Here is a 26,953-nt window from a genome sequence, read left to right on the forward strand (position 1 = left end):
GAGATGGTATATATTTGCTTTCATCGTAATTAAATGTAAGAAATAACTTATGACAAGATAAATAACCACTAGCTATCCCACACACATAGGTTAACTATACAAGTATACAACCTTATTTATAACCCAAAGAAAACTGTCCTCATTATTATAAAAAAACTATGACCACGATTTAATTTCTCTGCATTGACTAGAGCGCATTAGTAATAGTTGCAGATAGCAATAGCAAGCAAGGAGAAGAGATAGACGCCCCAAGAGCAACCTTTGAGAAATAGAGAAAGGGGCATTGTCATGACATGGAAGAAAGCAGTAGTGGCAAATAAAATCCCTGCCCTCTCTAGCAATTCAGATTCAGCCGGGTAATTGCCCTTTATAAATCTTCCCACAAAGAGTAAAGTGAAAGCAAGTAAAATAGCAAATGACAACAATTGGAAACACAAAGGAAGCGAGTGGCTGCCGTTTCCAGCTTGTAGAGAATACAGAGTTATCTCAATCCCTGATGTTAAACAGAATGCCATGAATAGCGTCGACCTATCGAAATTATTGGTTTCAGCAGCAGCAGCAACTACAGGGCTACTCTCTTCCAATTCCAGCTGTAACTCAGCTGGTTGTGTCACCGTGTTAGCGGAGGATTCAAGGGATAAACCTACAGTACTAGGGGAGTTGGATGACATAGCTGTAGTAATACTTGGGAAGTAAAGGCCAATCCTCTCTCTAAACCGAAATACAAACTTTTTGACAAAGTTTGGGAACTCCATTGAAAGAAAAAGGCTAGATGGGGTTTATAAATGGATGGGGTTTACTTATAGAGACTACACTCAGCACTGAAGCAGCAAAAGGTCAAATTTCTTCCGCATGTCCACTTTCCCAGAAATAACTCAGGTTATATCAACATACTTTATTACCCGCTTTAACCGGTTGTTAGGACTTATTACCCGCTTTAACCGGTTGTATAGGACTTATTACCCGCTTAGCTGGTTGAATAATGACAAACACAGACGAGGAAATGGGTCAAAATGACCCACTTACAAAGATATTATAAAGTTTTGTGGGGTGATATGACACATTTAAAGTTAAAGTATTTTTATGCAAATATAGGACAATTTTAATGGTGATTTTATGTCTTTTCTCTTACTATTAACTATGGAGTAAATAAGTAGTCATCACATGTGTAACAAACTCAATAATAACCAAGGGAACTTTTGTAGTATTGCAATCGCTGATTGGAATTACAAGAAAATAACAACCGGTAAGGAAGAACAATTAAGAAGAAGAAGATAGAGATGAGATACAGAAGAAGATAAAAGATGAGAGTAACAGACAACTTCTTTCACAATTTGCATAACTCCAATTTGCTCTCCCAAGTTGTATTTATCAACCTGAATCCCAAACATAGTCTGGCCCAATTGCTTGTTCTCAGCCCAATATAGTCTGGCCCAATTGCTTGTTCTCAGCCCAATAGGTCTTGCCAGCCCAACAACTATTTGTGTGATCTTGGTAATCCTATTTGGTTGGACTTGGTTCATAACAACATGTATGTTTAACTTCTGATCATACATTGAGTCCGAAATCTAAATAAGCCACAAAAAGATAAAAGTGATCAAAATAAGCCACTAGTTTAGTAAGTAACTAAAATAGACATAGTGGAAGAAAAAATTTTGTTTTATGCAATAGTCCAGACATTTTTCATTAGTCTCATAACGTGTATATTTTAATATATAGCGGAACTATTTTTTACACTTTGTAAAGTAAAATTTTTCTTACACTTTATAAAGTGGAAGAAAAAAATATGTTTTACAAAGAGAAATATTTTTCAAGTATTGTTTTAGGAGAACGTTGTTGTCTAGTCTTAGGCTCCTTCCTAACATAGATTTCAAGTATTGTTAACTTGATTTGATCTATTTAGTCATTTTGAACCCTCGGTCAATGATTTGTCATTATAGATAATCCACTCTCCAAAATTTACTTGTCCTTGTGATAAAAATGAAGTGGAGTATTTTTCAACTATAATCAAATTATAATCAGTACTATTTATACTCATTCTTTTATAAATTGTTGAAAGAAATTTATGATATCGGACATTAATTTAATATTTTGCATTGTATTTGGGACGACACTTATAATAAACGGTATTTCCGTCATGTATAATTTTCCCTTCCCAATAAATCGAAACTCTAACTTTTGGTTCAGAAGACATCTTTTTATGATTGAAATGAAGAAAAATAGAAGACTAAAGATGTTGAAGGACAATGTTTGAACGTCCTTAAATAGAGCTTGGAGGAGTTTTCAAAATAAAAATAATAAAAATATGTAATGTAATAATTTTTTCCATTTTTATGATATGTCAAATCAATATAATTGTATGACAAACACTGCAAAAGCTTCATAAAGAGATACAATTTAATGCAAAACATGAAAAATATTCCTCTTTATAAAACAAATTTTTTTTCTTCCACTTTATAAAGTGTAAGAAAAACTTTCACTTTACAAAGTGTAAAAAATAGTTCCGTTATATATTAAAATATACACGTTATGAGACTAACAGAAAACGTTTGAAATATTGCATAAAACAATTTTTTTTCTTCCACTAAGCCTATTTTAGTTACTTACTAGAATAGTGACTTATTTTGGTCACTTTTATTTTTTTGTGACTTATTTAGGTTCCGGACTCTCATACATTAGACCGTTTCCAATCTATCTTTATTTTACCCTCTATTTTTTATATTGGGAAAAGGGCTTGATATACCCCTCAACTTTGTCATTTGGAGCTGATATGCCCCTCGTTATGAAAGTGGCTCATATATACCCTTACCGTTATACAAACGGCTCACATATACCCCTACAGTTACAAAATGAGCTCACATATACCCTTTATTTAATGGAAGTGAAAAAGTTAGTTTTAAATTTATATTTTTGACTTTTAATTTTCTTAAAAATTATTTAGAGGTATATATGATTCTTCTAGCAAAGTTCAAGGTATATTTTAATCTTTTTTATACATNTAAAGAGATACAATTTAATGCAAAATGTGAAAAATATTCCTCTTTATAAAACATATTTTTTTTCTTCCACTTAATAAAATGTAAGAAAAACTTTCACTTTACAAAGTGTAAAAAATAGTTCCGTTATATATTAAAATATACACGTTATGAGACTAACAGAAAACATTTGGAATATTGCATAAAACAAAATTTTTTTCTTCCACTAAGCCTATTTTAGTTACTTACTAGAATAGTGACTTATTTTGGTCACTTTTATTTTTGTGTGACTTATTTAGGTTTCGGACTCTCATACATTAGACCGTTTCCAATCTATCTTTATTTTACCCTCTATTTTTTATATTTAGAAAGTAAAATAGAGAATGNGTTGAGGGGTATATCAGACCCTTTTCCCTTTTATATTTAGAAAGTAAAATAGAGAATGCGATCTTCAACCACTCTATTATCCATTTATAGCTATGTGAATAGTAGTTCTCTATTACAATTTTTATATTTGGAAAACTACTATTCATACTTTCTAGTTTCTACTTTTTGATTTGTAACTATAACATATTATAAATCATATAAGACCATTAATTAAATCTCTAATATTTGTACTTATTTGTTAATGTAATATATTTTAATTTAAAAAATACGATTATCTTTTTTCAAGTTAAGTTCATTATCAAACACAATTCAATTCCTAAAACGTTTTTTAACTTTTTTTCTTTCTTTCAAATAGCATATTTTTTTTTTCATGTCCAATGCCCCCCAAGTATAGAGAAGCTTAGAAGTTAGAACCTAGTGACAGTTGAAACTGAAATCTGGAATCCTAGCAAGATATTCCAAATGTATATCTGCACCCTGTCTTCTTGTGCGTATTGTTGAGCTCACAAGCTAACAACTGTGACGACATAAGGCCTATTTTTCAATTCTCCTCCTCCTCTTAGGTTTAGTTTAGTGGTCAATACTACCACAATCTAAACTGCTATGCACCCTCCAGTCTAGGGTTATCGCAAGCAATAACTCTGATTCACTAGTTTCATTCTACAAATTAAGAAGAAACTCATTAATAATCATCTTTTTCCCCTTTTAACCTTCGAAGAGCTGAATACTAGATGATAACCCACACCCACTTCCTCTTTTTACAATGTCTGATCAACTTGCGTGCATCTTGACCAACAAACCAATTCCTACTACCTCTTACTAGTATAGTACCAATTAACTCTACTCGGCAAATCTTAGTGGACGAGAGAAGGAATCAAATAAACTGAACTCCAATTAAACAAAAACTCTCTTACTGTCTAAGAAGTGATTTAACAAGGATAAAATACGTTGTACTCCCAATTCAACCAAATACTATCTCTCATCTTCTGTCTCTCCTTCCTCACGATTCATAAAACCCTCTATTAAAAAAAACTTGCAAAGAAACGGCATTTTAAAGTCAAGGATCTGGATTGAAGTTACAATGTGATATGAGCACATTAACCATGTGACTTCCGGTCTGGTGTGCTCTTCTTCATTAGCCTGCAGTAATATTAGGTGGAGAAAGCAACCACAATTGACTACCCATATTCTTCTGGGAAATGAACAGATGAAGCTATAGCTATATACCTGTTCTAAATATCAAACTACCTCTCCTACATTTTCCTCTAATCACCATACACCATGACCAAAGAATACATGAAAGTTATCTACACACCACTCCTTGAAAGCAGTTGACTACTGCTGAAAACACATAACAATGTTTGGTTTCAGGGAAGAAAGTGAGCATGGGGGGTACAAAATCGAATCGAAAATTGAGTCAAACCAAAAAAAATAATTCGATTAGTGGTTTTGTATTGGAAAAAATAACCCGACTATATTTGAGTTGGTTTGGTTTCAACTAAAAAATACCAACCTGAGACCAAACCAACCCGACATTATATATATAATTTTAAAATTTTATTTTATACGTAAAAATATTTACTTTGATATAATTTTTTAATATTTCTTATACTTTTTCATAGTTTTTATTTTCTAATATATTATTTCATGTTTAAAAGTTAGAATTCCTAATGGTCCAAAAAAAATTATAGTTCATAGATATTAATAATTATAATAAAAGCTTAAATCAAAATCAAATTAATATTAATGCAAAAAAAGAAATCAATTCAACACTAAGAATGACAATAGTATTGAATATTTGTTCTTTAATTTTACATAGGTTTAGACAATTAAAATACATAATCTAATTTTAATTTCCTTTAATATTTAGTCATGTAACTAATACTTATTAAACATATTTTAGCATGATTTAATATTTTTAAATTATGATCATTTTCATTATGACTTATTAATTTGCAATATTTGTTTTACGCAATTTCATTGTTGTTTTTTTGTTGAATTTTTTAGTGTCATTAATCATATCATATTTTGTGTTATTTTCTTAAGAAACACCTTAGATAGTTGTATTTTGGTAGGACTAAAGAAATATTTGAAGTACAAGTAAATTATATGTTTGTATGAATATTTTACCGAAAAAACCGAAAAACTCAAAAAAATCCAAAAAACCACGAGGTTCAAAAACCCGAGTTTTATTAGTTTTGTTTGGTTTATAAATTCAAAAATCCGACACAAATGGTTTGATTTGATATTTGAAAAACCCGAACCAACCCGGCCATGTACACCCCTACCCCTCGGTAGTGGTTGCGGATTTTATTTCATTTTCATTGTGAAGAGGGGAGTGGGAGGATAGTTCTCTTTCATCATGTTATGAAAGCTTTCTAGTTTCTCTTAATTCATAAGTGGAGCAATAAGTGATCCTTCATCCTCAACCAAAGGTCTTGGATCCCAAGCCCTCGATAAGGAGTCACCTTTTATAAGGAGCAATTTATCACCCAATGTGGAACTTCAGGGCGCGAATTCAGATTTTGTTGGGCCCGTGTGGATATCAAAGAACGCCAGGTGGGAATCCTAAAAAAACCGAGCTCTACCTGTATGCACGAAGGTTGAGCCTTGAAGCAACAATAGTTCTTCTACTGCATTTACCAAAAGAAAGGAGTTGGAGAAACATATAATGAGAATGTCCACTTCTATATTGTAAATCTGTATTTTATACATGGCCGTTGGCACCATGGATCTATCTGTTAAGACAGGACGAATCATACGGAAGTGCAAAGCGGAATTGTTTCAAAGTTACAGTAGTTGTATATAACAGAATGTCATGATACTGATTCGTGTGGTACCTCCATACCCTTGTTGAGAACCACTCATCCTGAATTCAAATCAGCAAGAGCTCATATATATCAACCTGCAACCACTGTAATTTAATTTAATCAATCAAATAATTTTTACAAGTATTGGTAGTGCCAAATATATTTTTAGCACCATCAACTTTAAGGAAGTAAGAAAATTTTAATCTTTTGTTACCGCCTATCCATTTGTTTCACTTACTCACCAACTCAAGACTTAAAACAAAAACATATCGGAAGTTCTATACTGAATACAAGGAAAAGAGGTAAGTACCTGATTTTTTGCTTTGTCCTTGAGTAGACAAACCGAATTCTGCATCCTCAACAAAATGTAAGATCCTTGTATGAACGTTTTGCTTGAGCAAATAATAAAATGAGATATTTCTGATACAACAGCATACAGCCTTTGACTTTAGAAGGAACTGAGGCAATCTTTTATCAACATAAACAGGGGATTGGTGTAGGCGGCTCCTCCTAATTTCTCAAACATGACCCCGTCCATACAGGCTTGGATCACATCAGATGATGCCACATCATTTAGCAACTCTTTTAATGTTCTATCTGCTCCGGCAAAAGAGCTACCTATGCCGCTCAAAATTTCCGGTAAGGACGCGGATGGCCTTGACAGCTCAACAACAGAAACCTGCAGTTTTAACAACTTATTAGGAAGACTGAGAAATTTATCTCCACTACAAACCCCTTCAAAAATATCTCGGGTGTTAACCAATTCACTTGTTTCCGTTTGGTCACATCAAACTTCACTAGAGCTCTTATGGCTTGGAAAGCATATTGCCAACAACAAAGTTATAGCTTTTTCCTCCTATTTCAATCTGACTGCAGCCAATTTCTTTTTGCAAGCCTAATTCCTTCATCTTGTCCCTCACTTGTCTAACAGAGTCCCAGTCCCCATATCTAGCAAAAAAATTGGATACTAAAACATAAATTTCTGCTCTTTTTGGTTCTAATTCCAGTAACTTGTTAGCACATTTCTTGCCAAGATGTGACTGGGTGTGAACTATACATGAATTGAGCAACGAACACCAAATTTGAGTATCTGGCTGCATAGGCATCTCAGCCATGAGATTTAGGGCATCATCAAACTGTCCAGCACGAGCCAGCATGTCAATCACGCATGCATAATGCTCCAATTCAGGTTTTAGACCATGCAATGTCTGCATCTCTTTAACATATTGTCGACCTTCTTCAATGAGCCCAGCATGGTTACATGCCATTAAAATAGAGACATATGTCAAGCTGGCAGGGCTGAAGCCCGATTTCTGCATTTCCTGAAATAGCTCGATGGCCTCCATTCCAAGTCCATGAACTGCATATCCAGTAATCATAGCTGTCCATGATGCTATATCTTTGAGTGGAATATGGTCAAAAACATACTTGGACATTTCTATGAATCCAGATTTTGCATACATGTCTATGATTGAGCAATGAACAAAACTATCCTCTATAAGATTGGATTTCAGTGCAAAGCAGTGAACTTCTTTCCCCAGCTTGACAGCAGACAATTTTGAAGAAGCCCCTAAAACACTTGTCACAGAAATTTCATCAGGTTGCAATCTATGAGATACCATATCGCGAAGCAGACAAAAGGCTTTATCTGGTAGTGCATTCTGCAAATAACCAGCTATCATCACGTTCCAGGATACAACATTTTTATCTTCTACCCTGTCAAACAGACGTTGTGCTAGCTCAGATTTTCCACAAGTCATGTAGAATGAAACTAGGGAAACTAGTGTAGACATATCTGTTTCTAGACCATTTCTAAGCACAAAACCGTGAATTAGTGTACCACAATGTAGCAGTTTTAAGTGGGAACAAGCAAACAGAAGGCTACCAATAGTGAACCAGTCAGGAAGCAAGCCAGAATCCATCATTTCAGAGGACAAAGCCAAAGCCTTCGATGGATCCTCATTCTGAGCATAGCCACTTATCAGTGCATTCCAAGAGCTTACTGTCTTATTTGCCACTCCATAGAATACAAGCTCAGCATATCTGAGAAATCCACACTTGGCATAGGCAGCAATAAAAGCATTTGTTAACAACTCATGGTATTCAAGACCATTTCTAAGTGAGTAGCCATGCAGCTCTTTCACTATCAACTGCTCTGACTCCTCTTGGCACACAGGCAAAACATTCAATAGAGTAACCTCATTCACCTTCACATACTCATCGGTACTTTGCATCCTTCTCATAAGATGAAATGTTCCTCTATCATCTCCTTCTCCTGAATAACCCCCGATAATGGAGTTCCAAGAGACCACATTTTTGCTCTCATTTTCTTCAAACAGAATTTGTGCATCAGAAAAGTATCCAACTTTGCAATACATATCCACTAAAGAGTTATTCACTGTTAGCTTGTCAGCTAATCCTAGCCTTACAGCTAAACCATGAATAATCTTCCCGAATTCCACTTCTTCTGCTGCTGCACAAATTGGCAGCATAATAACCACGGTAGTCGTGTCTGGAANATACATATCCACTAAAGAATTATTCACTGTTAACTCGTCAGCTAATCCTAGCTTTACAGCTAAACCATGAATAATCTTCCCGAATTCCACTTCTTCTGCTGCTGCACAAATTGGCAGCATAATAACCACGGTAGTCGTGTCTGGAACAAGAACTTCATCCCCTGTAAATATATTTCTGAAAAGATCAAAACTTTGTTCAATATACCCATTCGATGAGAACCCAGAAAGCATTGAGTTGCTTGAAACCAAATTCCTCTCAGGCATATGCTCAAACACTTTCATAGCTTCCTCAACAAGACTAAACTTCCCATACATGGAAATTAACGCATTGCTTACAAAGACATCGCTAACCAAACCCATCTTTGATGCCATCCCATGAATAGCTTCCCCCAAACCCACATCAAGAACCCCTCCACAAGCCTTAATAACCAAAGGAAAAGTAAAATTGTCTGGCCTTTCCTCGGTTGAAGTCATCAGTTCAATAAACAAACAAATAGCATCAACCCAAAGTTCATTCTTTGTGTACCCACTCATAAGAACATTCCATTGATACAGTTTTTTGCTTCGTAATTGATAGAAAACAGAGAGAGAATCGGAAGGATACCCACACATGGAGTACATTGAGATAAGCCGCGTACAGAGTATAACGTCATCTTTTAATTGGGTCAACGAAGTAACCATTTCATGGACTTTACGACCCGTTTGAATGTCCTTTTGTTTACCACAGGCCTGTAAGAGTACGCCTAAGGCCTCGGATTTTTCCGACGAGTGGTAGAAGGCCTTTTCAAGGTTTTCTTGAAATGTACGGAAAACTTCCGACGAGCTTTTGGATTCGCACAGTTGCGTGATCTCTTCGGATAGCGTTAATGGGTTCTTGAGCTGATTCTTCAAAGTTGATTTTGCAGTTATAGAATCTTCCTCAGGTGGTGGGGTGCAAATTGAACCTGCCGATTTTGGAACGGAGGTAGTTGCAAACGACCGTAATTTGTTGGGTTTTGGACTAACTTTGACGGTTTGAAATTGGGGCTGGTGGCGGCAGCAGGAGTTCGGCGCCGGCGCTACCGTCGCCGAAGCAGCCGTGGGGAAGCTCGCCAGCGTGAACATCAAACATACATAGCAAGGCTACCTACCTACGGATACCCGCGGCGAAAAAGTATATGGTGGCCTTTACATCCCTTATCCTATTTTGAATTTAATTTTGAAAACGTCAATCCCTAAGTGAGATAGTGTGTCGTATTAAGCTTTTATAAAATTATTTTCAATTGTTATAAAAAAAAATTAACATATATTTAACGCTTTTAAAAAATATTATTTTCTTTGTGTTCAATTTATTCAAACTTGTAGCTATTTTATTATTTTCTTGTGTTCAATTTATTCAAACTTGTAGCTATTTTGTTGCAAATGAACTAGTAACATTTTCTGCACACCGACCGAATTAATTTTGTCTCGTATAGCAAGTGCTGTTGCAAATGAACTAGTAACATTTTCTGCACACCGACCGAATTAATTTTGTCTCGTATAGCAAGTGCATTTCACATGTTATTTTACGGCGTTTAGCAAATAGATTTTTATTCTACTAACTAAAGAATGTCATAGTAGGACCTGGATCTTATTGCCTTTTTTTAAAGGGCTGACTAGTACGGCGAGTGTTCGTGGTGCCTTCTATGATTTTATTTTACTGTATTTAATAAGAATTTATGTGCAAGTATCTAAGGATTTTTTTCCGGAGACTGATGTTTTCTTTCCATCAAATTTCATATTGATTCTTGTTGCTATTGATATTTTTTACTGTATTTTTTTTTCTCAAGGAATTCTACTTGACTAGAATATCAATTGAAAAACATTATTAAGGTTGTGCACAATCTACCTTCCCACCTTGTAGAATTTTACTACATATGTTATTGTTGATATTATTGCCTTTCTTATGCTTACTAATTATATTGAATTCAACAAACATTAAAAAAAAGCTCTACGCTTCATATTAAACTGTGCTTCTTGAACCATTAAAGAATATCCCAGCGAGAGGCCAATCAACTTGGACTGAATACTTTTTAGTTATAATAAATAAAATATAAGTACGGAAAGAGACGAATCAAATCCAATTTTAGTTTTAAGGAGTTTAAACAGATGATGAAATTGATAACCGAAAAGCAAAGAAGAAGATAAACTGAACTTTTATAAAACGCGAGGGAGATGATATATATATTTGCAATAACTTATGAGAACGATAAATAACCACTAGCTCATAATATCCCACATAGGTTAACTATACAATCTTATTAACCCAAAGAAAACCGTCCTCATTATTATATAAAAAAAACTATGACCACGATTTAATTTCTCTGCCCTTCCAAATAACTTTTTTTAAAAAGATACATATAACTAAAGAGAAAATTTTGTGGTGGCAGACTGTAGAGCGCATTAGTAATGGTTGCAAATAGCAATAGCAAGCAAGGAGAAGAGATAGACGCCCCAAGAGCAACCTTTGAGAAATAGAGAAAAGGGCATTGTCATGACATGGTAGAAAGCTGTAGTGGCAAATAAAATACCTGCCCGCTCTAGCAATTCAGATTCAGCCGGGTAATTGCTCTTTATAAATCTTCCCACGAAGAGTAAAGTGAAAGCAAGTAAAATAGCAAATGACAACAATTGGAAACACAAAGGAAGTGAGTCAGGATCATGATTACGATTACGGCTCCCGCCGTTTCCAGCTTGTAGAGAATACAGAGTTATCTCAACCCCTGATGTTAAACAGAATGCCATGAATAGCATCGACCTATCGAAATTATTGGTTTCAGCAGCAACTACCGGGCTACTCTCTTCCAATTCCAGCTGTAGCTCAGCTCGTTGTGTCACCGTGTTAGCGGAGGATTCAAAGGATAAACCTACAGTACTAGGGGAGTTGGGTGACACTACTGTAGTACTACTTGGGAAGTAATGGCCAATCCTCTCTCTAAACTTTTTGACAAAGTTTGGGAACTCCATTATATATGTTCCGTGCCCTGAAGAAAGAAAAATTGACAAGGCTCGTGTTGCGTTTTTACAGGCTGGAATGGATGGGGTCTATTTATACAGACTATAGTCAGCACTGAAGCAGCAAAGGGGCAAATCCAATTTTCTCCGGTCAACAAAACTCCAAAAATGATGGCGTGGCAATCATCGATGTATAGAACATAATTTATTACCCGCTTAGCTGTTGTATAGGACGACTACTGGGTGATAAAAACAATGCTTCCCTTCCCTATCAAATATATTCCGTCGTAAAGAAATACAGTAAATGTCATCATAGTTAACAATGTCATCATCTCATGAGGGTCTACCCCTAATTTTTACAAAAAGAATGAATCTTTTTCTTCAAGAATCAAGAATATGGATGCGAATATGATTTTGAACTACAATGTAATGGTGGCAGACACTCAATTTATTACTATTAACTATGGAGTGTTATCACATGTATGAACAACTTCTCATCATACTCTTTATTATACTCTCTATTTTTTTTATACTTGGAGAGTAAAATAGAGAATGTGCTCTACAACCCTCTCTATTATCCATTTATAGAGAGGTGAAAAGTAGTTCTCTATCACATTTTTTATATTTAGAGAATTACTATTTATACTTTATATTACACTTTTTGATTATTTTATTGTTATTTATATTGTATACCAACATATTATAAATCATATAAGATCATTAATTAAATCTATAATATTTGTACTTATTTGTTAATGTAATATATCTTAATTTAAAAATACGATACCTTTTTTCAAGTAAAATGCATTATCAAACACAATTCAATTCCTAAAACCTTTTTTTAACTTTTTCTTTCCTTCTTTCAAATATCATATTTTTTTTAATGTCCAATGCCCAAGTATAGAGAAGCTTAGAACCTAGTGACAGTTGAAACTGAAATCTGGAATCCTAACGAGATATTCCAAATATCTGCAGCCTGTCTTCTTGTGCGAATTGTTTAGCTTGCAACACAAGGCCTATTTTTCCAAATATCTGCAGCCTGTGATGCACCCTTCAGTCTAGGGTTATCGCAAGCAATAACTCTGATTCTAGTTTCATTCTACAAAACAAGAAGAAACTCATTACTAGTCATCTTTTTGCTCTTTCAGCCTTAGTAGGACTGAATACTAGATGATAACCCACACCCACATCCTCCTTTTATATCGATAATAATGTCTGACTAACCTGCGTGTATCTTGACCAACCAACCGATTCCTACTACCTCTATACTAGTATAGTACTTGCTCTATTTCATATTAACTAATTTGTGAAGCAATGCACACATACTAAGAAAAACATTCAATATGATTTAAATCATAATTTCCACTATTATTCTTTGTGAAATCATGAATATAACTTTGTAAGTAGTGTAATTTACCTCCTACAAAATATAAAAGCAAATATGAAAAAAATTTCAAACATCCATCTAAAATTTTGATCTATTCAATTATTTTGAATAGTGAAAAAAAACCTCAAAATACAGTTAATATGGAATAGAGAGTACCAAACTAACTCTACTCGGCAAATAATAGTGGGCGAGAGAAGGGATCAAATACATTGTACTCCAATTAAACCAAAAACTCTCTTACCGGGATAAATAAGTTATAATCCCAATTCAACCAAATACTATCTCTTATTTTATGTCTCTCCTTCCCCACGATTTACAAAACACTCCATTAAAAAAAAAAAAAAGTTGCAAAGAAACGGTAAAGTCAAGGATCTGGGTTGAAGTCACAATGTGATATAGCACAGTAACTCTGTGATTTCAATCCGGATCTGGTGTGCTCTTTGCTTCACAAGCATGCAGTAATACTAGGTGGAGAAAGCAACCACAATTAATTACCCATATTCTTCTGCGAAATAAACTGCTGAAGCTAATAACTAGATACCTGTTCTAAATATCAAACTACCTCTACTATATTTTTCCTCTAATAACCATATACCTTGACCAAAGAAAACATAGAAGTTATCTTAACGCCGCTCCTTCAAAGCAGTAGACTACAGCAGAAAACATATAACGTGTTTGGTCTCAGGGAAGAAAGTGAGCATGCCCCCCTAGGTAGTGGTTGCAGTTTCTTTCTTTTTTTCATTGTGAAGCAGGGAGTGGGAGGATGGTTCTCTTTCGTCATGTATGAAAGCTTACTAGTTTCTATTAATTCATAAAGCTATGCTAGAGTTGGTACCCAACTTAGTATATCATAACCCTGAGAGCTTTACCACCAACAAAGATTGTATTGGAGTGGTAAGTACTCTATCATCCTCAACTAGAGATCTCGGGTGCCCAGTCCAAAGTAAGAAATCACCTTTTATTAAGGAGCATTTTATCTCCCAATATGGGACTACCGAGCGCGAATTCAGATTGTCGGGCCCCATGCAGGTACCGAGTGCCAGGTGGGAAACAAAAAATAAATAAAAACCGAGCTCTACCTGAATGCACAAAGCTTGAGCCTTGAAGCAACAATAGTTCTTCTACTGCATTTACCAAAGGAAAGGAGTTGGAGAAAGAGATGAAGAGAATGTTTCACTTCTAAATTGTAAATCTGTATTTTGTACATGGCCGTTGGCACCATGGATCTGTCTGTTGACAGGATGAACCATACGGAGAGCAAAGTGGAATTGTTTCAAAGTTACAGTAGTTACATAAAACAGAATGTCGAGATACCAATTTGTGTGGTACCTCCATATCCTTGTTGAGATAAGCAATTTGAAACCTAGAAACCGCTCATCCTGAATTCAGATCAGCAAGAGTTCATATATACCAACCTGCAATAACTGTAATTTAATTTAATGAATCAAATTTTTTTACAAGTATTGATAGTGCCAAATATATTTTTAGCACTTTCAACTTTCAGGAGGTAATCTCTTTGAGGAAATTTAATCTTTTGTTTACCACCTATCCATTTGTTTCACTTACTCACCAACCCAAGACTTAAAACTAAAACATATCGGAAGTTATATACTGAATACAAGGAAAAGAGGCAAGTACCTGATTTTTTGCTTTGTGAGTTGGAAGCGGAACACCAATGTCCTTACGTAAACAAACCGAACTCTGCATCCTCAACAAAATGTAAGATCCTTGTATGAACGTTTTGCTTGAGCAAATAATAAAATGAGATATTTCTGATACAACAGCATACAGCCTTTGACTTTAGAAGGAACTGAGGCAATCTTTTATCAACATAAACAGGGGATTGGTGTAAGCGGCTCCTCCTAATTTCTCAAACATGACTCCGTCCATACGCGCTTGGATTCCATCAGATGATGCCACATCATTTAGCAACTCTTTCAAAGTTCTATCTGCCCCTGCTAAAGAGCTTCCTATGCCGCTTAAAACTTCTGGTAAGGACGCGGATGGCCTTGACAGCTCAACAACAGAAACCTGCAGTTAACAACTTATTAGGACGACCAAAAAATTCATCTCCATAGCAAACCCCTTCAAAAAAGAAAAGAGAGAGATGAACATACAAGCAAAAAAAGGAAGAATTAACTCGATATATAGTTTCAACAGTATTTTTTCTTATCAAACCAAACTTTATCGCGTCTGACTATTTTCCAGTAACCAATAGTAGAAAGCAGCTTCCAAGGTTTGTCAGGTATTATTACCACTAAACTAGTGGTGCATCAATCATCGTCATGCATTTCTTTTTTCTGAATAAAAGACCCTGGGATGAGTACCATGATGGTTCACACCTGACTAAGAAAGTTCAGGTTATCTCCTTTGACTTCATATCTCACTTCATTTTATCTCAAAAGTTGTAGCAACTTCCTCATATTTCTATATTTTTAATTGATGATAGATGCGACTGAGATTTTATAGAATCTGGTTTTGGCAGGAAATTCACCAGCTCTCTCTTGGAAGATCAAGAGATTCAGATACTGAGGTTCCCAAGAGAGTTACAAATTTCACTAAAATGACAGATGACAAGGATCCAATGCATAAACTGATCTACAGACTTGATAATCATACTTCAGGCTGCACAGCACTACAATCTATGTGCTCATACTGAAATGGCTGCTTTAACAGCAAAAATAGATTGACTTATGACGGACCTGTCTATCCTGAGGTATATTGGCCTTCTGTTTTGCAATTGCTACAGCAAGAGAGAGACCACCAACAGCATCAACTAGACCTCGTGAAAGAGCATCCTTTCCAGTCCAGACTCTCCCTTGTGCAACCTCCTCCATTTTATCCACCTAAAATGCAGTGCTTGGTATATCAATCAACTGATAAATAGAGTAACGACTGTTCCATTCTAAGCTGTTTTCTTTACCAGTACCATACCGTCATTGATCTTGAAAGGGCAGCCTTGTCTCGGAATTGGGTATATGCATGCTGTGCAGATTTGGCAAACAGTTCTGCTTCCTCAGGCCTACAGATGAAGTTCTATCTGAGAAAATACTAAATCAAAAGACAAGCTAAAATCCAATATTTGGATTTTCATTTGTAGGCAATTAAAACAGCTAAGCTCAAAGGCCACAAAGCGAGAACCAAGTGGATGCAATAGTAGATGTGGAAGTTCTGATTTTGGTGTTAGGCATAAGTACAGAAGTTATGCTAGTCTCTAAGATCAAAATTCAGCTTGTTATGAAGACTCCAAAAGCAGTAAGAACAGAAGGATGTAACATGAAATTCACGACTTAACACGACTTAAGGTTATGTTCCTATAATGGGGTTCAAGCCTTCAAAGGTGTAAAGGACCACCCAGCGACATGTATAATAACCCCAAGGAAGACGAAAAAAGTTTACCTGAATGGTCGCTGTTCAGCTGCAGTAAGCTCTGCATATCTTCCCCTTGATATTGTCTCCTTATTGAAGCCAATTTTTTCATATAAATTTCCCAAGTTGAATTTTCCTGCCAAAAATAAGTAACTTTAAAATATTGACTCTGATTAAAAAGTTTGCTCGGGCATACATGTGAAATAGCACAGCTAGCTCATAAAGTCAATTCCACTATCTTAACTGTGAAGACCTCATACAAGTAAATTTTGTGAATATTAAGGACAAAATAACGAATGTAAGGGGCATGCAGCAGCAGAATGGAAAACTTCCAGGCAGTGCAGATAGCAAGGGAAAACCCAGAGGAACCAAGCAATGGTAAAACTGCAACTATAAAGGATCGACACTCGTATTAAAGCAAATACATGGAGTCATGGACCGACATAAAGATGGAGTAAACCAGAAGAGTTGCCTCTCCCATAAACCACAATCTTAGAGGGTTCATCAAGATATACATCAAATCAATCCAATCTCCCTATTTGCAGGAAGACAGACAGACAGGCATACACTCACTCACTCACTCACACACATACACCAAAGAGTGTGTCATCCCAATTTTACTAATATCAGTCCAAGCTCTTCTAATCCACAACTGTGAAGATAAATCTGGTTCAGAAAAAAATCTGAGAATGACATGTTTAGATGAAATTGCCGGCGTAATAAAAGAATTGGGAAGTGGGTGGGTCAATGGCAATGTTAGGAGTAGGGAAGGGGAGGGCCTAGTGAAGAGAGGGCTCTGAGCTACCTTTTCTAAATATAATATAACCTACCTGTAAGATACAGTTAGTCCTTCGTCTTAAATTATCAGTCATGTTTTTTTTTTTTTTATAAGACATGTTATTATGTGAAACGAATCTTCAATCCCACATCAGGCTACTTACATAGACAAAACATTAGCCTAGCCTCTTTCCAAATGATTATACAATTCTATAGTTGGAATTACCTACAAATACCTCCTACAATTCCAGAGCTTGGTACAAATTCGGTTGTTCCATTCAATATAGGACTATCTAGTTACACTTCAATATATATTGAGCTGGTACTAAGTGGATCTAATTGTGGTATACATTGAGAAGGACTGACTATTGGAAAAATTAAAAGAACTTGCACCCTCATAATTCAGTTCTATGGCATAGCCTGAAGTCCGTAAAATAAATATCAGTACAATCAGCCTTACGAAGAGCACCAACTCTGATACAAGAACATACAGTTGAAGCATGTGTTCTGATTTTTTTGTAGTTGGGACTGATACCTCAATGGATGGCACTCAAAATGAGAACATTTTGATTTATCCTCAGGTGAAGACAGTATAAGGTTTTGGAATCAGACAAGATCCATTTATGCAAGAATCGTTGACCACATTATGCATTCCAGCAAAGCAAGCACAAAGTCTTCAAAAAAGTTATACCACACGAGGAAAAACACCTGTCATTCAAGATACAAATCTTTTTTCCTCAATATCTTCCTTTAAAAGGTATGAAATTGCGGATAGTTCAACTGGGTGTAACAGGAGTAGAAACCTTCTTCAATTTGGAGATAATAAACAAATCTGATCAATTAATTACAAATCCACGCTTCTGCACCTTATAAAATGTATCCTCAGCCCACACAAGTGAAAACATTTAACTTTTTACTTTTTTTTTCTTTTGATAACATAAAAGTTTATCCCGAAACCCACAGGCGAAACTAAAAGCAATCTGACCAACTAATGATGAATAATCCAATAAAAATCAAATTGTGAGGCCAAAGAGTTACAGACAATGAACAGTTTCAAAAAAAGAGTTACAGACAATGAAAGCAGCATCAGTTACACAGAAACCAATTGAGTTCTACGAATTTTCTTCAACAACAACTAGGATTGAAGGAGTTCCTGAACAGCACAGGTCATTCCTGATGAGCAAGGTGATGCTTTCATCTGGTTGAGAGCTGTTTCTAATTCTTAAAACTGGATGGTAAATTTAACCAACATTTCAGTTCCTAAATTACACTTGAGTCAAGATATGCAAATGCATCTCTTTATCAGGTACAAACTTTTGGGAGCCGATAACCAGAGGCGGATCAAAGATTTGAAGGTTGTGGGTGCCATATCGTTAGGTTGATTGAATCATCAAATTATTACTCGTTAAGTCTCAACCGTTTGTAACTTTTCGTCACATATACCATATTATAATAATGTCTATTAAAGTCAAAAGTTGCCCATGGCCTAATGGTATTAACACTGTTTTTTCATGTGTGGATTGCGGGTTCGAGTCCAAGCCCCAACATTTTTATTTTGCAAAAGAAATGGAAAATGCATTAAAAAAATGAGCTAATAGAGAATCAAACTTGCGACCCGGAAGCCGAAAATTCAATCCTTAACCACGGGCACCATGCGCCTACTTGTGTCTAGGGGTGGCAAGTTTATTATTCATAAGCTTTTTATCCAGATATACATATATATAAAATTTCAACCGAGACCACCGGGTGCCATGGCACCCCCACCATGATACATAGATCCGCCCCTGCCGATAACACCTGTGCAGAAATTATCTTGCTAGTGCAAAAATACAAGAACTAAAACTCAGTACACCACACATATGAAGCATAGTGCCCGTTTGGATTAGCTTATTTTAGGTGCTTTTGACTTTTAAGCACTTTATTTAGTTTTGGAGGTGTTTGGAAAGGTTAAAAAGTGCTTTTAAGCACACACTTTTAGGCCAAAAAAGTTTAAAATAAGCCAAAAACCAAAAGTAGGGTACCCTCAACTTATGGCTTTTGCTTTTGACTTATAATTTACTTTTTATAATCCCATCTAACCAGGCCCATAAGGTTCTCTGGAAAATGATTCCAGATCTGACATTAGCACCCTAATTGTATACCAATCAATCACAGTTTATAGAAGACAAAAAATTGTTGTATATAGATTTACCTGTCACCACACCTATTGAGCCTGTCAATGTAAGGTTCTCAGCCACAATAGCTTGCGCAGCCATTGCCATATAATATCCTCCACTGGCTGCCACATCAGCCATAGATGCTATAACAGGTTTAGATTCTGCCAGCAGTCTGATTTCTCTCCACATTCTGTAGAGAAAAGCACCCTAGTAAATCAGCATAGAATTTGGTTCGAAAATAAAATAATGTTCATCAGAGTCTACACTACAGAAGCTTTTACAAGTGAAAAATACATCGACTGCTTTGAATACATGAACAGAACAATATCACATTCCTATTTTACAATTTGATTTACCGAAAGTATCATGAAAGCACACAAAACAGGAGATTAAATGAAAATAAGAGTTGAGATTTCCATTGTACAAGACAATCAACTTAAACAGTTAATATATGTTTTACTTTACCTAAAAAGTAGTTAGGACTTTATATCTGAAAGAAGAGATGTAAATGCAAAGATCATAGAAGTTACGGAGAGAAAATTCAGACAGCCAAGTGAATCCTTACATAGTGCATAAAATGGAAAGATCCATAACATTACAGGACTTACAAATCAGAAGCAAGAGCATCACCTCCAGGACTATCAATTCGAAGGACGACAGCTTTAAACCTTTTCGACTCTGCATCATAGACACACACATGAAAAGCAAAATAAAGAAGAAAAATTGACAACCAAAAGGAAAAAACCTAAATAAGCACCAAGACCACCTAAACCTATCCAAAACTTTTTCCTCCATTCATTTTTAAAATCAACACACAGAAGCATCCAAATCTGCTGTAATTTGAGAGTTCACCAATGGATAGTCCCCTCCTTTCGAAAAGGAGAGGGAAGGGATGATATGAATATGGAAACCTTGCACCCTGATATCTTCGATGAAACAGTACATGCACGAGTCTTATTGAACTGTTCATGACTCCCACTAGTTACCTGAAAAATTTACATACTGTTCTTCTAACATAACTTACGTAGCTAATAGCCATTTCATGCATTAGACGGTAAAATAAACCCAAAACTACAATAGCTGGCCTTTCCATCTCTAAGTTTTACTATTAAAGTCTGAAAAAGAAGAAAAAATGAATATGAAGTGTAGCACTTTGCTTATTCAATCAAATCTCTAGAAACATAACAGTGACATAGTCCTCACAAGAGTATTTCTCCTTCATACTAAGCAAAAGCCTTTCAACAAGTCTTTCCATAGTCTGAGTTGGAAAAGATACCAAAGAGAACTAAGAAAATAACAAAGTAACCAGAACTGCACAGAGCAGATAATGCCTTGTGTCTGCAGAGTGTCTTTCTGAGACTACAAACTTGGTATTCACGATTTATGGCTAATCAGGATTTGTAATGAGCAACTGTTTTCACATATTTTGACCACTTTATGAAGTGCACATATAAGGACACTTCATACCTCGTACACTACGAATTTTCTCAATCAACTTCTCTGCTATTATTCCTGAACTAGGTGAACTAAATGGACCGCGTGTGCGACTAATACTCCCGGAGGCTCGAATGATAGCTATCTGGTCTTTATAACCTGTTAGACCGAGAGTCCATCTCCTAACTTTTGAATACTTCCTGTGTCAGAATATAATAATCACAAAATGTTAAAAGATCCAAAAGGAAAATAGTGCACAACAGCTGAAACAAAGAATATGTGGAGAGAGGATACTAAAATATATGACAATTGACTTTATCTAAAAAAATATATGACAATTGATGGTTAGCGAAATCTCAAAATCGAACTGAAACAATTTATTACACTCTCCTTTAGCCCCCTGGGATGTTTTGTAGAATTACATAAAATAATTTTTTCTTAGTCTTGATACGCTGAAAATTCCAGGGCAGTAAATTAGTCCAAGCATAAAAGTGAAATGCAAGGTCAAATTCCATCATATTGCATCTTCATTTAGTGCAAGATATCTCTTAAGATCAACAATTATCTACTCATGAAAAGCAATGTACAAAATAACTGTACAAAACTATTGGTGCAAAATAAAAAAATAAATCCTGAGAAAAATTATCCAGATGACCTGAAATTCAGAAAGAAAAAACCTGTAATCAACTTCAGGGAGTTTTTTATCCTTCAGAATTCCCAAACGCTCTTTCAACATTGACATTACCTGAGGAGTTGCAAAAATCAGTGATCCCTTGATTAACCATGGAAGAAAAGGTGTTAAGTTCTTATGTGCATGTCAAGTTCACGAAACAATTTATGCGGAAGTGATTGGATCCAGTTGGCCGGATACACAAATGAAGCTGACTATAGAAGCTTAGTACAAGATAATCCAGAGATTAACAGTGCGTGCGAATCTTGTTTCCTAGGCAAAGATGCTAGTATACAACTTAGTTGCTCTCCATATAATCACATATAGACCTGCAATATGGATGTCTGACAAGTGACAAATACTGACTGTCTAATCATTAAAAGGATCTTTTAACTTCAGCTGATATCCAAGATTTCGTCCATAAGCTAAAAATAAAATAAGACAAAGGGTGAAGAAACACTGGATACTAAGGGTATCTCATCATAAGGCTGTAAAAGAGTGCATAGATTATGAAAGCCTGTGCAGCTATCACTTTCTTGTACATAAAAATTCACTGCTCATAAAAGTTCGCTATATCCCACGGTTTCAGCATTCCCAGACCCCAGTAACAGTTCAGGAGACCTACTTTGGCAAGGTCCCAATTCGGACATTGATATTTTGAACTTTTTAAACTAAATTTGCAACAATTGGGAACTAGATAAAACATATTATATACTCCCTCCATCCCAATTTATGTGGCATCATTTGACTAGGCTCGGAGTTTAAGAAATTAAATAAGACTTTTTTGAAATTTGTGGTCCAAAACAAATCTTAGATACTTGTGTGGTTGTAAGTCATCACATAAAGTTAAATTGTTTCTAAATATAAAAATGTGACATTCTTTTTGGGACAGACTAAAAGAAAGGGTGTCATATAAATTGGGATAGAGGGAGTACAACTTTTTATAAACAAAAAATACGAAAAATATATCTAAAAAATTGTGGTCAAAGAAAAAGATGTTTGACAACACAACAAAAATAATAGTGTCAGATAAAGTGGATCTCGATATTCCATGAACAAAAAAATAATATCATACAGACAAAAGCAGAATTCTTCATTTAATTTCTAATGAAGAGAAAGAAGCAAAATCATCCTAGAACCTAAACCAGAATGGTCACATGAAATGGCACATACTAGTAGTTGTCTACATCCTTTTCCTTTATGATTTCTTAAGAATTGATTTTCCCTGGGAAAAGAAGTGAATCCATTACCAATCCTAATTTATTTGAAAAGTAACCCCTCCCCTCCCCACCCCACCTCCAAACCAAAAAAAGAAGAAGTAAGAATTCAACTAATAAATCAGTCAAAGAACTGTTTCTCAAGTAAAGCCTCAAGACACCAAGAAAATTACTATACCTCATCATCGTACTTTATGTCGGTTATCCAGCTTTCTTCCTTAAGCCTTTCAATTTGGTAAACTCCATCATTAACGAACTGTTCAATGTCTTCTTTTTTCTTCCCTGAGTAAGAAAATCAGATCATGAAAATCCCCACTGGACTTTAAATCTCCAGTATGAAGTTCAAATCTGAAGTCACCTTTAGTAATAGCAACTTTCTCGAGCCAATTTCCATATATATTATCAAGTAATGCAGTTAGCATCTCTCGATTTTCATCAGATATACTTTTACGCATTAGTTGATCTCCAGCACTCTTATATTTACCAATTCTTTGCACTTGTGGCTCAATTCCAACTTTCTCAAAGACACCTGCAGAGCAATAAATTTGCTGCAAATAAGGGGTGATCATAACCAATCTGAGATCGCATATACTCTTTAACTAGCTATATATACAAATAAGAAGCACTGTTCAACAATTCAGGCTGCATTCACACATACTCTGAAACCCCAGTAACACTGGCTAGCAAATTCCAGTAACTTCGAAATAGGTTTTGCTTTTTGCACTTCCACATAAATTGATGAAAAAATAACAATTATTGCAATGATGATCCACTCAATATTCAAAAGAGGTAACCATCAATCCATACATCCAAGGATCTAACAGAATCTGAGATATTTAAGGGGACCTTATCTCTCCAAGATTTTTTTTTTGTTTCAGCTGTGGAGCTAAAGAACTAACCTCCCAAAAATGATGCTTGAACTGTTAAACCATACAACGCAAAGTAAGCACTTGGAGGGGCATAAAGCTCTTGACAAGCGCAGCCAATGTAGTACTCCTTTTCACCACAAGCAGGTGCATAGCCGACTATGAATTTACCTGAAAAATGACAAAGATTAACACTCTTCTTTACTTTTCTTTTTCCTAATTCTCGATTTTAAAACAAATGGATCTCATATGGCACTCCTTAAACATAAGAAGCTTAATTAATCCAAGTAACTTTCCGTCTATACAACGTATACTCATTTGAAATTAAGATTTGTTGAGTGATTAGTTACATCAGATGCAACTGCAAAGCAAAATACTACAACATGATGAATAATAATAGAGAGATGGCCTTATAATCCCAAAACATTTGAAGGTAGTGACATTGATCATTTTGTTTAGCATTTTATAATGAAAAGACAGGAAAGATTATTTTTTTTAAAGCATTGCTTGTAATCAATCAAGCATTGTTTAATATTTTCTCCTTGTGTCTTTAAAGTTTAGGTTTCTTATAAGGTAGTTTTTAGTCTAATACTCATCTCAACTGAGACATTGCATTTTTCCAATCTCATAACATAGGAGGAACTGAAATAGGCACATACTCCAAGATGCTGGATATATTTAAAGACTTACCACATATCAGATGGATAGAATGGGCCAAAAAATTGTCATCCATATGCATTGAAGAACTGGGACTAGTTGGCACAGTATCAGATGGGGAATCGGGAGTAGTAGGCACATGGTTAGTTTTCCATACAATCATAGAGAAGATGGGAAAGGGTGTGATTTTGTTGTTTCTCGAGGAAATGAGCCACAACAGAAAGGAGTACTAGCCCTAGAGTCTAGTATGTTGATCTTACATAGTTCTAACAGCGTCCAGATAAAACAATTCCCAAGGACCTTAAAATTCCCTTCACCTCTCAAATTAGTTCATGACAGCTTTTGGCATTGATCAAATACTCACTTATCTTTTTCTTTTTTTTCTGATAAAGTCAAATACTCACTTATCTTATTTAAATGACTTCATCGAAGAAGGCTAAGAATATGATCTCCCCTCCAGTCCCTCAACCTAAAAGTTACTAAAGTACAAAAAGGCCTATATATACGGATACTTTCATCTATTCATTATGTCCTTATTTTTACAAATCCTTGATGGATCAAAATATGATTCTTCCATGGTTTCAAATTCAACCCTTACAAGCTTTATGCAGGCAGACATAACCAAATGTCATCCTTTTCCTCTTTCCCAAGTATGTTATACTTATAATCAAGTGACAAGCACATGAACCTTTTTTCGGATTTCACCATTTCATAAAATTATAAAGACGAAGTCTTGCCTGATTTCCTGAAGTCCAGTATATGCCTCCGAATTTCTTCAACTTTGCCCCAGCCACAACCTAAAGGTTCAATGTGGAGATACACACCAGAGATTCGAGGATCATAAGCAGCCTTCATGAGGTTCTCACAAATTTGAGGTAGGGATAATCCTGAAGAGAAACGGCTCTGTAACTGATCAGATATCTGAGGACACAAAACAGTACAAGAGTTTCAACTACTTCAACTAAACAGAGCAGAAATATCCAAATAAGAATTAGCAGAATAAAAAGTATTATGTGACGATAAATGTGTAACTTCCCCATTCTTTGTCTCTCTATTTAGCTACACTTAGTAATTTGATCATAGAATTACCCTTTTAATGATCAGATGCAAAACCAGAGGTCCCCATTCTTTGTCTCTCTATTTAGCTACACTTAGTAATTTGATCATAAAATTACCCTTTTGATGATCAGATGCAAAACCAGAGGTCCCCATTCTTTGTCTCTCTATTTAGCTACACTTAGTAATTTAAACATAAAATTACCCTTTTAATGATCAGATGCAAAACCAGAGTACAAGGAAGGAGCAGAAGAAGATTTGGAAGACCATCCTTCTTTGCATTATGTAGTTGCTTTGTTGGAAAGGAACTTTCAAAGGAAACAAGGAAAGCATTGTATTACTTAACAATAGACGCATTCAGAACTGAAGATTTTGGCTTAATGCTGAATTTTCTCTTCATTACAGATATAATAGGATCCCTGGTCAGCTTTTCTGCATTTTGTATCTACACAGTATTATTTTAGTACTATGCTTCAACAATAACATACCCAGTGTAGTTCCAGAAGGTGGAGTCAGGGGAGTGTAGGGCGTACGCTAAGTAGAGGGGTTGTTTCGGAAAGACCCCACGGCCCATTCCCCAGCCAAATCAAAGAACATATTGAAGGAAAGAAATAAAACATTTTTAGTACTATGCTTCATTACTAAAATTACCTTACCAAAAACAAATGATCAGATGCACCAGAACTAAAGTTAACGACACTCGTCGTTCTAAAGCACCTATATACTTGCGTTTTGCAAATTCAATTGGATAACAAGTACTACAACTCATTACTAACTCCGTGATGGTTGGGCAAAGTTTATCCCAAGCAAAATTTATACTTCTATTCGTAAATTTCACTACACTATATATTATTATAGCACATAGGATTTCGAATGAATTCGACATTGTTATTATGATTACTTAAAATTTCGATCTATATTGAAATATCAAATAGCTCTCAAGGAAGAGGAATTAACCTGTCCACGTAATTTCATGGTGAGAACACTTCCCTTGCGGACTCGCTCCCAAGGAAACGCAAAGAGCATTCTAAACTTCACAACTAAGCTCTTCCAAGCACCGTACTCCTCAAATTCAAATTCTCCTGTCGGATACTGATCGTCCTTGGTAGAACTTTTCGCAGTATCGTCGTCGTTGATTTCAGCAATAGGCACATCCTTAGTCTCATCTTTGGAAGACGATGATATGTCGTCGTTCTTAGTGTCGAATGCTGAAACGGAGAAATTCCGATGATTATTGGAAGGATTATCGACAGAGCGAAGGGTAAGGAGAGGAGTAGTGTAAAGGGAGAAGAAAAGGGGATTGGAGTGAAGAGAAATGGGGAAAACAGTGGGAGAAGAGTGAATTGGAGAAGAAGAAGATTTGGAGAGAGTGGAAGTGACTGTGCGTAAGCGAATGGAGGTGAGACGAGGTGTGGATAAAAGCTTCGCCATTCTCTCTCACACTACTTTTCTACGCTTTCGGACTCCGTCGGGCAGAAATGGAGAAATCAGATTTCAAAAAAATAATGTCCGAGTCTTGTAACGCGGTTCCCTAAGCGCCACGTCGTCCTGAACTTTACTACACACTGCCCTTTTTTATTTTCGTATCATATGGACTATGGAGCATAGTAACGGTGAGCTTTTAGCAGATTTTTTGTACTAGAAAATATCTCAAAAAAAGATTTGAAACTTTTAGGCCCGTTAGAGTTAGAGACGAACCC

At 35.5% G+C, this 26,953-nt stretch overlaps 3 protein-coding genes across 7 annotated transcripts; all 3 read right to left on the reverse strand.

Annotated features, from left to right (window-relative positions):
- Positions 1-115: 115 nt before the first annotated feature.
- On the reverse strand, positions 116-11,676 carry LOC125857860 (uncharacterized). The gene is made up of 2 exons (XM_049537511.1): positions 11,241-11,676; positions 116-325 (listed from the first exon to the last, which is right to left on the reverse strand). The coding sequence occupies exons 1-2, from the start codon at positions 11,674-11,676 to the stop codon at positions 198-200; spliced, it is 564 nt and encodes a 187-aa protein (XP_049393468.1). The 3' UTR covers positions 116-197.
- On the reverse strand, positions 6,098-26,733 carry LOC125860478 (serine protease SPPA, chloroplastic). 5 transcript variants are annotated; one of them, XM_049540443.1, is made up of 15 exons: positions 26,211-26,733; positions 24,935-25,118; positions 23,574-23,711; positions 23,033-23,203; positions 22,853-22,956; positions 21,465-21,532; positions 20,821-20,987; positions 19,962-20,031; positions 19,389-19,543; positions 16,451-16,556; positions 15,986-16,073; positions 15,754-15,897; positions 14,851-15,082; positions 6,483-6,618; positions 6,098-6,276 (listed from the first exon to the last, which is right to left on the reverse strand). In XM_049540443.1, the coding sequence occupies exons 1-13, from the start codon at positions 26,682-26,684 to the stop codon at positions 14,852-14,854; spliced, it is 2,100 nt and encodes a 699-aa protein (XP_049396400.1). In that variant the 5' UTR covers positions 26,685-26,733; the 3' UTR covers positions 6,098-6,276; positions 6,483-6,618; position 14,851. The 5 variants fall into 5 exon arrangements, with proteins under 5 accessions (XP_049396400.1, XP_049396402.1, XP_049396401.1 ...); XM_049540445.1 differs by lacking the exon at positions 6,483-6,618 and having other exon boundaries at positions 14,690-15,082; XM_049540444.1 differs by lacking the exons at positions 6,098-6,276; positions 6,483-6,618 and adding an exon at positions 14,212-14,466 and having other exon boundaries at positions 14,690-15,082.
- On the reverse strand, positions 6,858-9,901 carry LOC125860486 (pentatricopeptide repeat-containing protein At1g18485-like). The gene is made up of 2 exons (XM_049540454.1): positions 8,719-9,901; positions 6,858-8,577 (listed from the first exon to the last, which is right to left on the reverse strand). Exons 1-2 carry the CDS (start codon positions 9,793-9,795, stop codon positions 6,979-6,981), a joined length of 2,676 nt encoding a protein of 891 aa, XP_049396411.1. The 5' UTR covers positions 9,796-9,901; the 3' UTR covers positions 6,858-6,978.
- Positions 26,734-26,953: the final 220 nt, after the last annotated feature.

Source organism: Solanum stenotomum, chromosome 3 (assembly GCF_019186545.1).
Source record: "Solanum stenotomum isolate F172 chromosome 3, ASM1918654v1, whole genome shotgun sequence".
NCBI lineage: Eukaryota > Viridiplantae > Streptophyta > Magnoliopsida > Solanales > Solanaceae > Solanum > Solanum stenotomum.

What these genes read in the sequence shown, in the direction of transcription:
- LOC125860486 (XM_049540454.1), bottom strand. Translation starts at nt 9,795, where the DNA reads ATGTTCACGCTGGCGAGCTTCCCCACGGCTGCTTCGGCGACGGTAGCG. An exon ending in GATTAGCTGACGAGTTAACA is followed by an intron (nt 8,578 to 8,718) that starts GTGAATAATTCT and finishes TTAGCTGACAAG; the next exon opens with CTAACAGTGAATAACTCTTT.
- LOC125857860 (XM_049537511.1), bottom strand. Translation starts at nt 11,676, where the DNA reads ATGGAGTTCCCAAACTTTGTCAAAAAGTTTAGAGAGAGGATTGGCCAT. An exon ending in TGAATTGCTAGAGCGGGCAG is followed by an intron (nt 326 to 11,240) that starts GTATTTTATTTG and finishes TAGAGAGGGCAG; the next exon opens with GGATTTTATTTGCCACTACT.
- LOC125860478 (XM_049540443.1), bottom strand. Translation starts at nt 26,684, where the DNA reads ATGGCGAAGCTTTTATCCACACCTCGTCTCACCTCCATTCGCTTACGC. An exon ending in ACTGGACTTCAGGAAATCAG is followed by an intron (nt 23,712 to 24,934) that starts GCAAGACTTCGT and finishes GTCATTTTTCAG; the next exon opens with GTAAATTCATAGTCGGCTAT. An exon ending in ACATAAAGTACGATGATGAG is followed by an intron (nt 21,533 to 22,852) that starts GTATAGTAATTT and finishes GCAACTCCTCAG; the next exon opens with GTAATGTCAATGTTGAAAGA.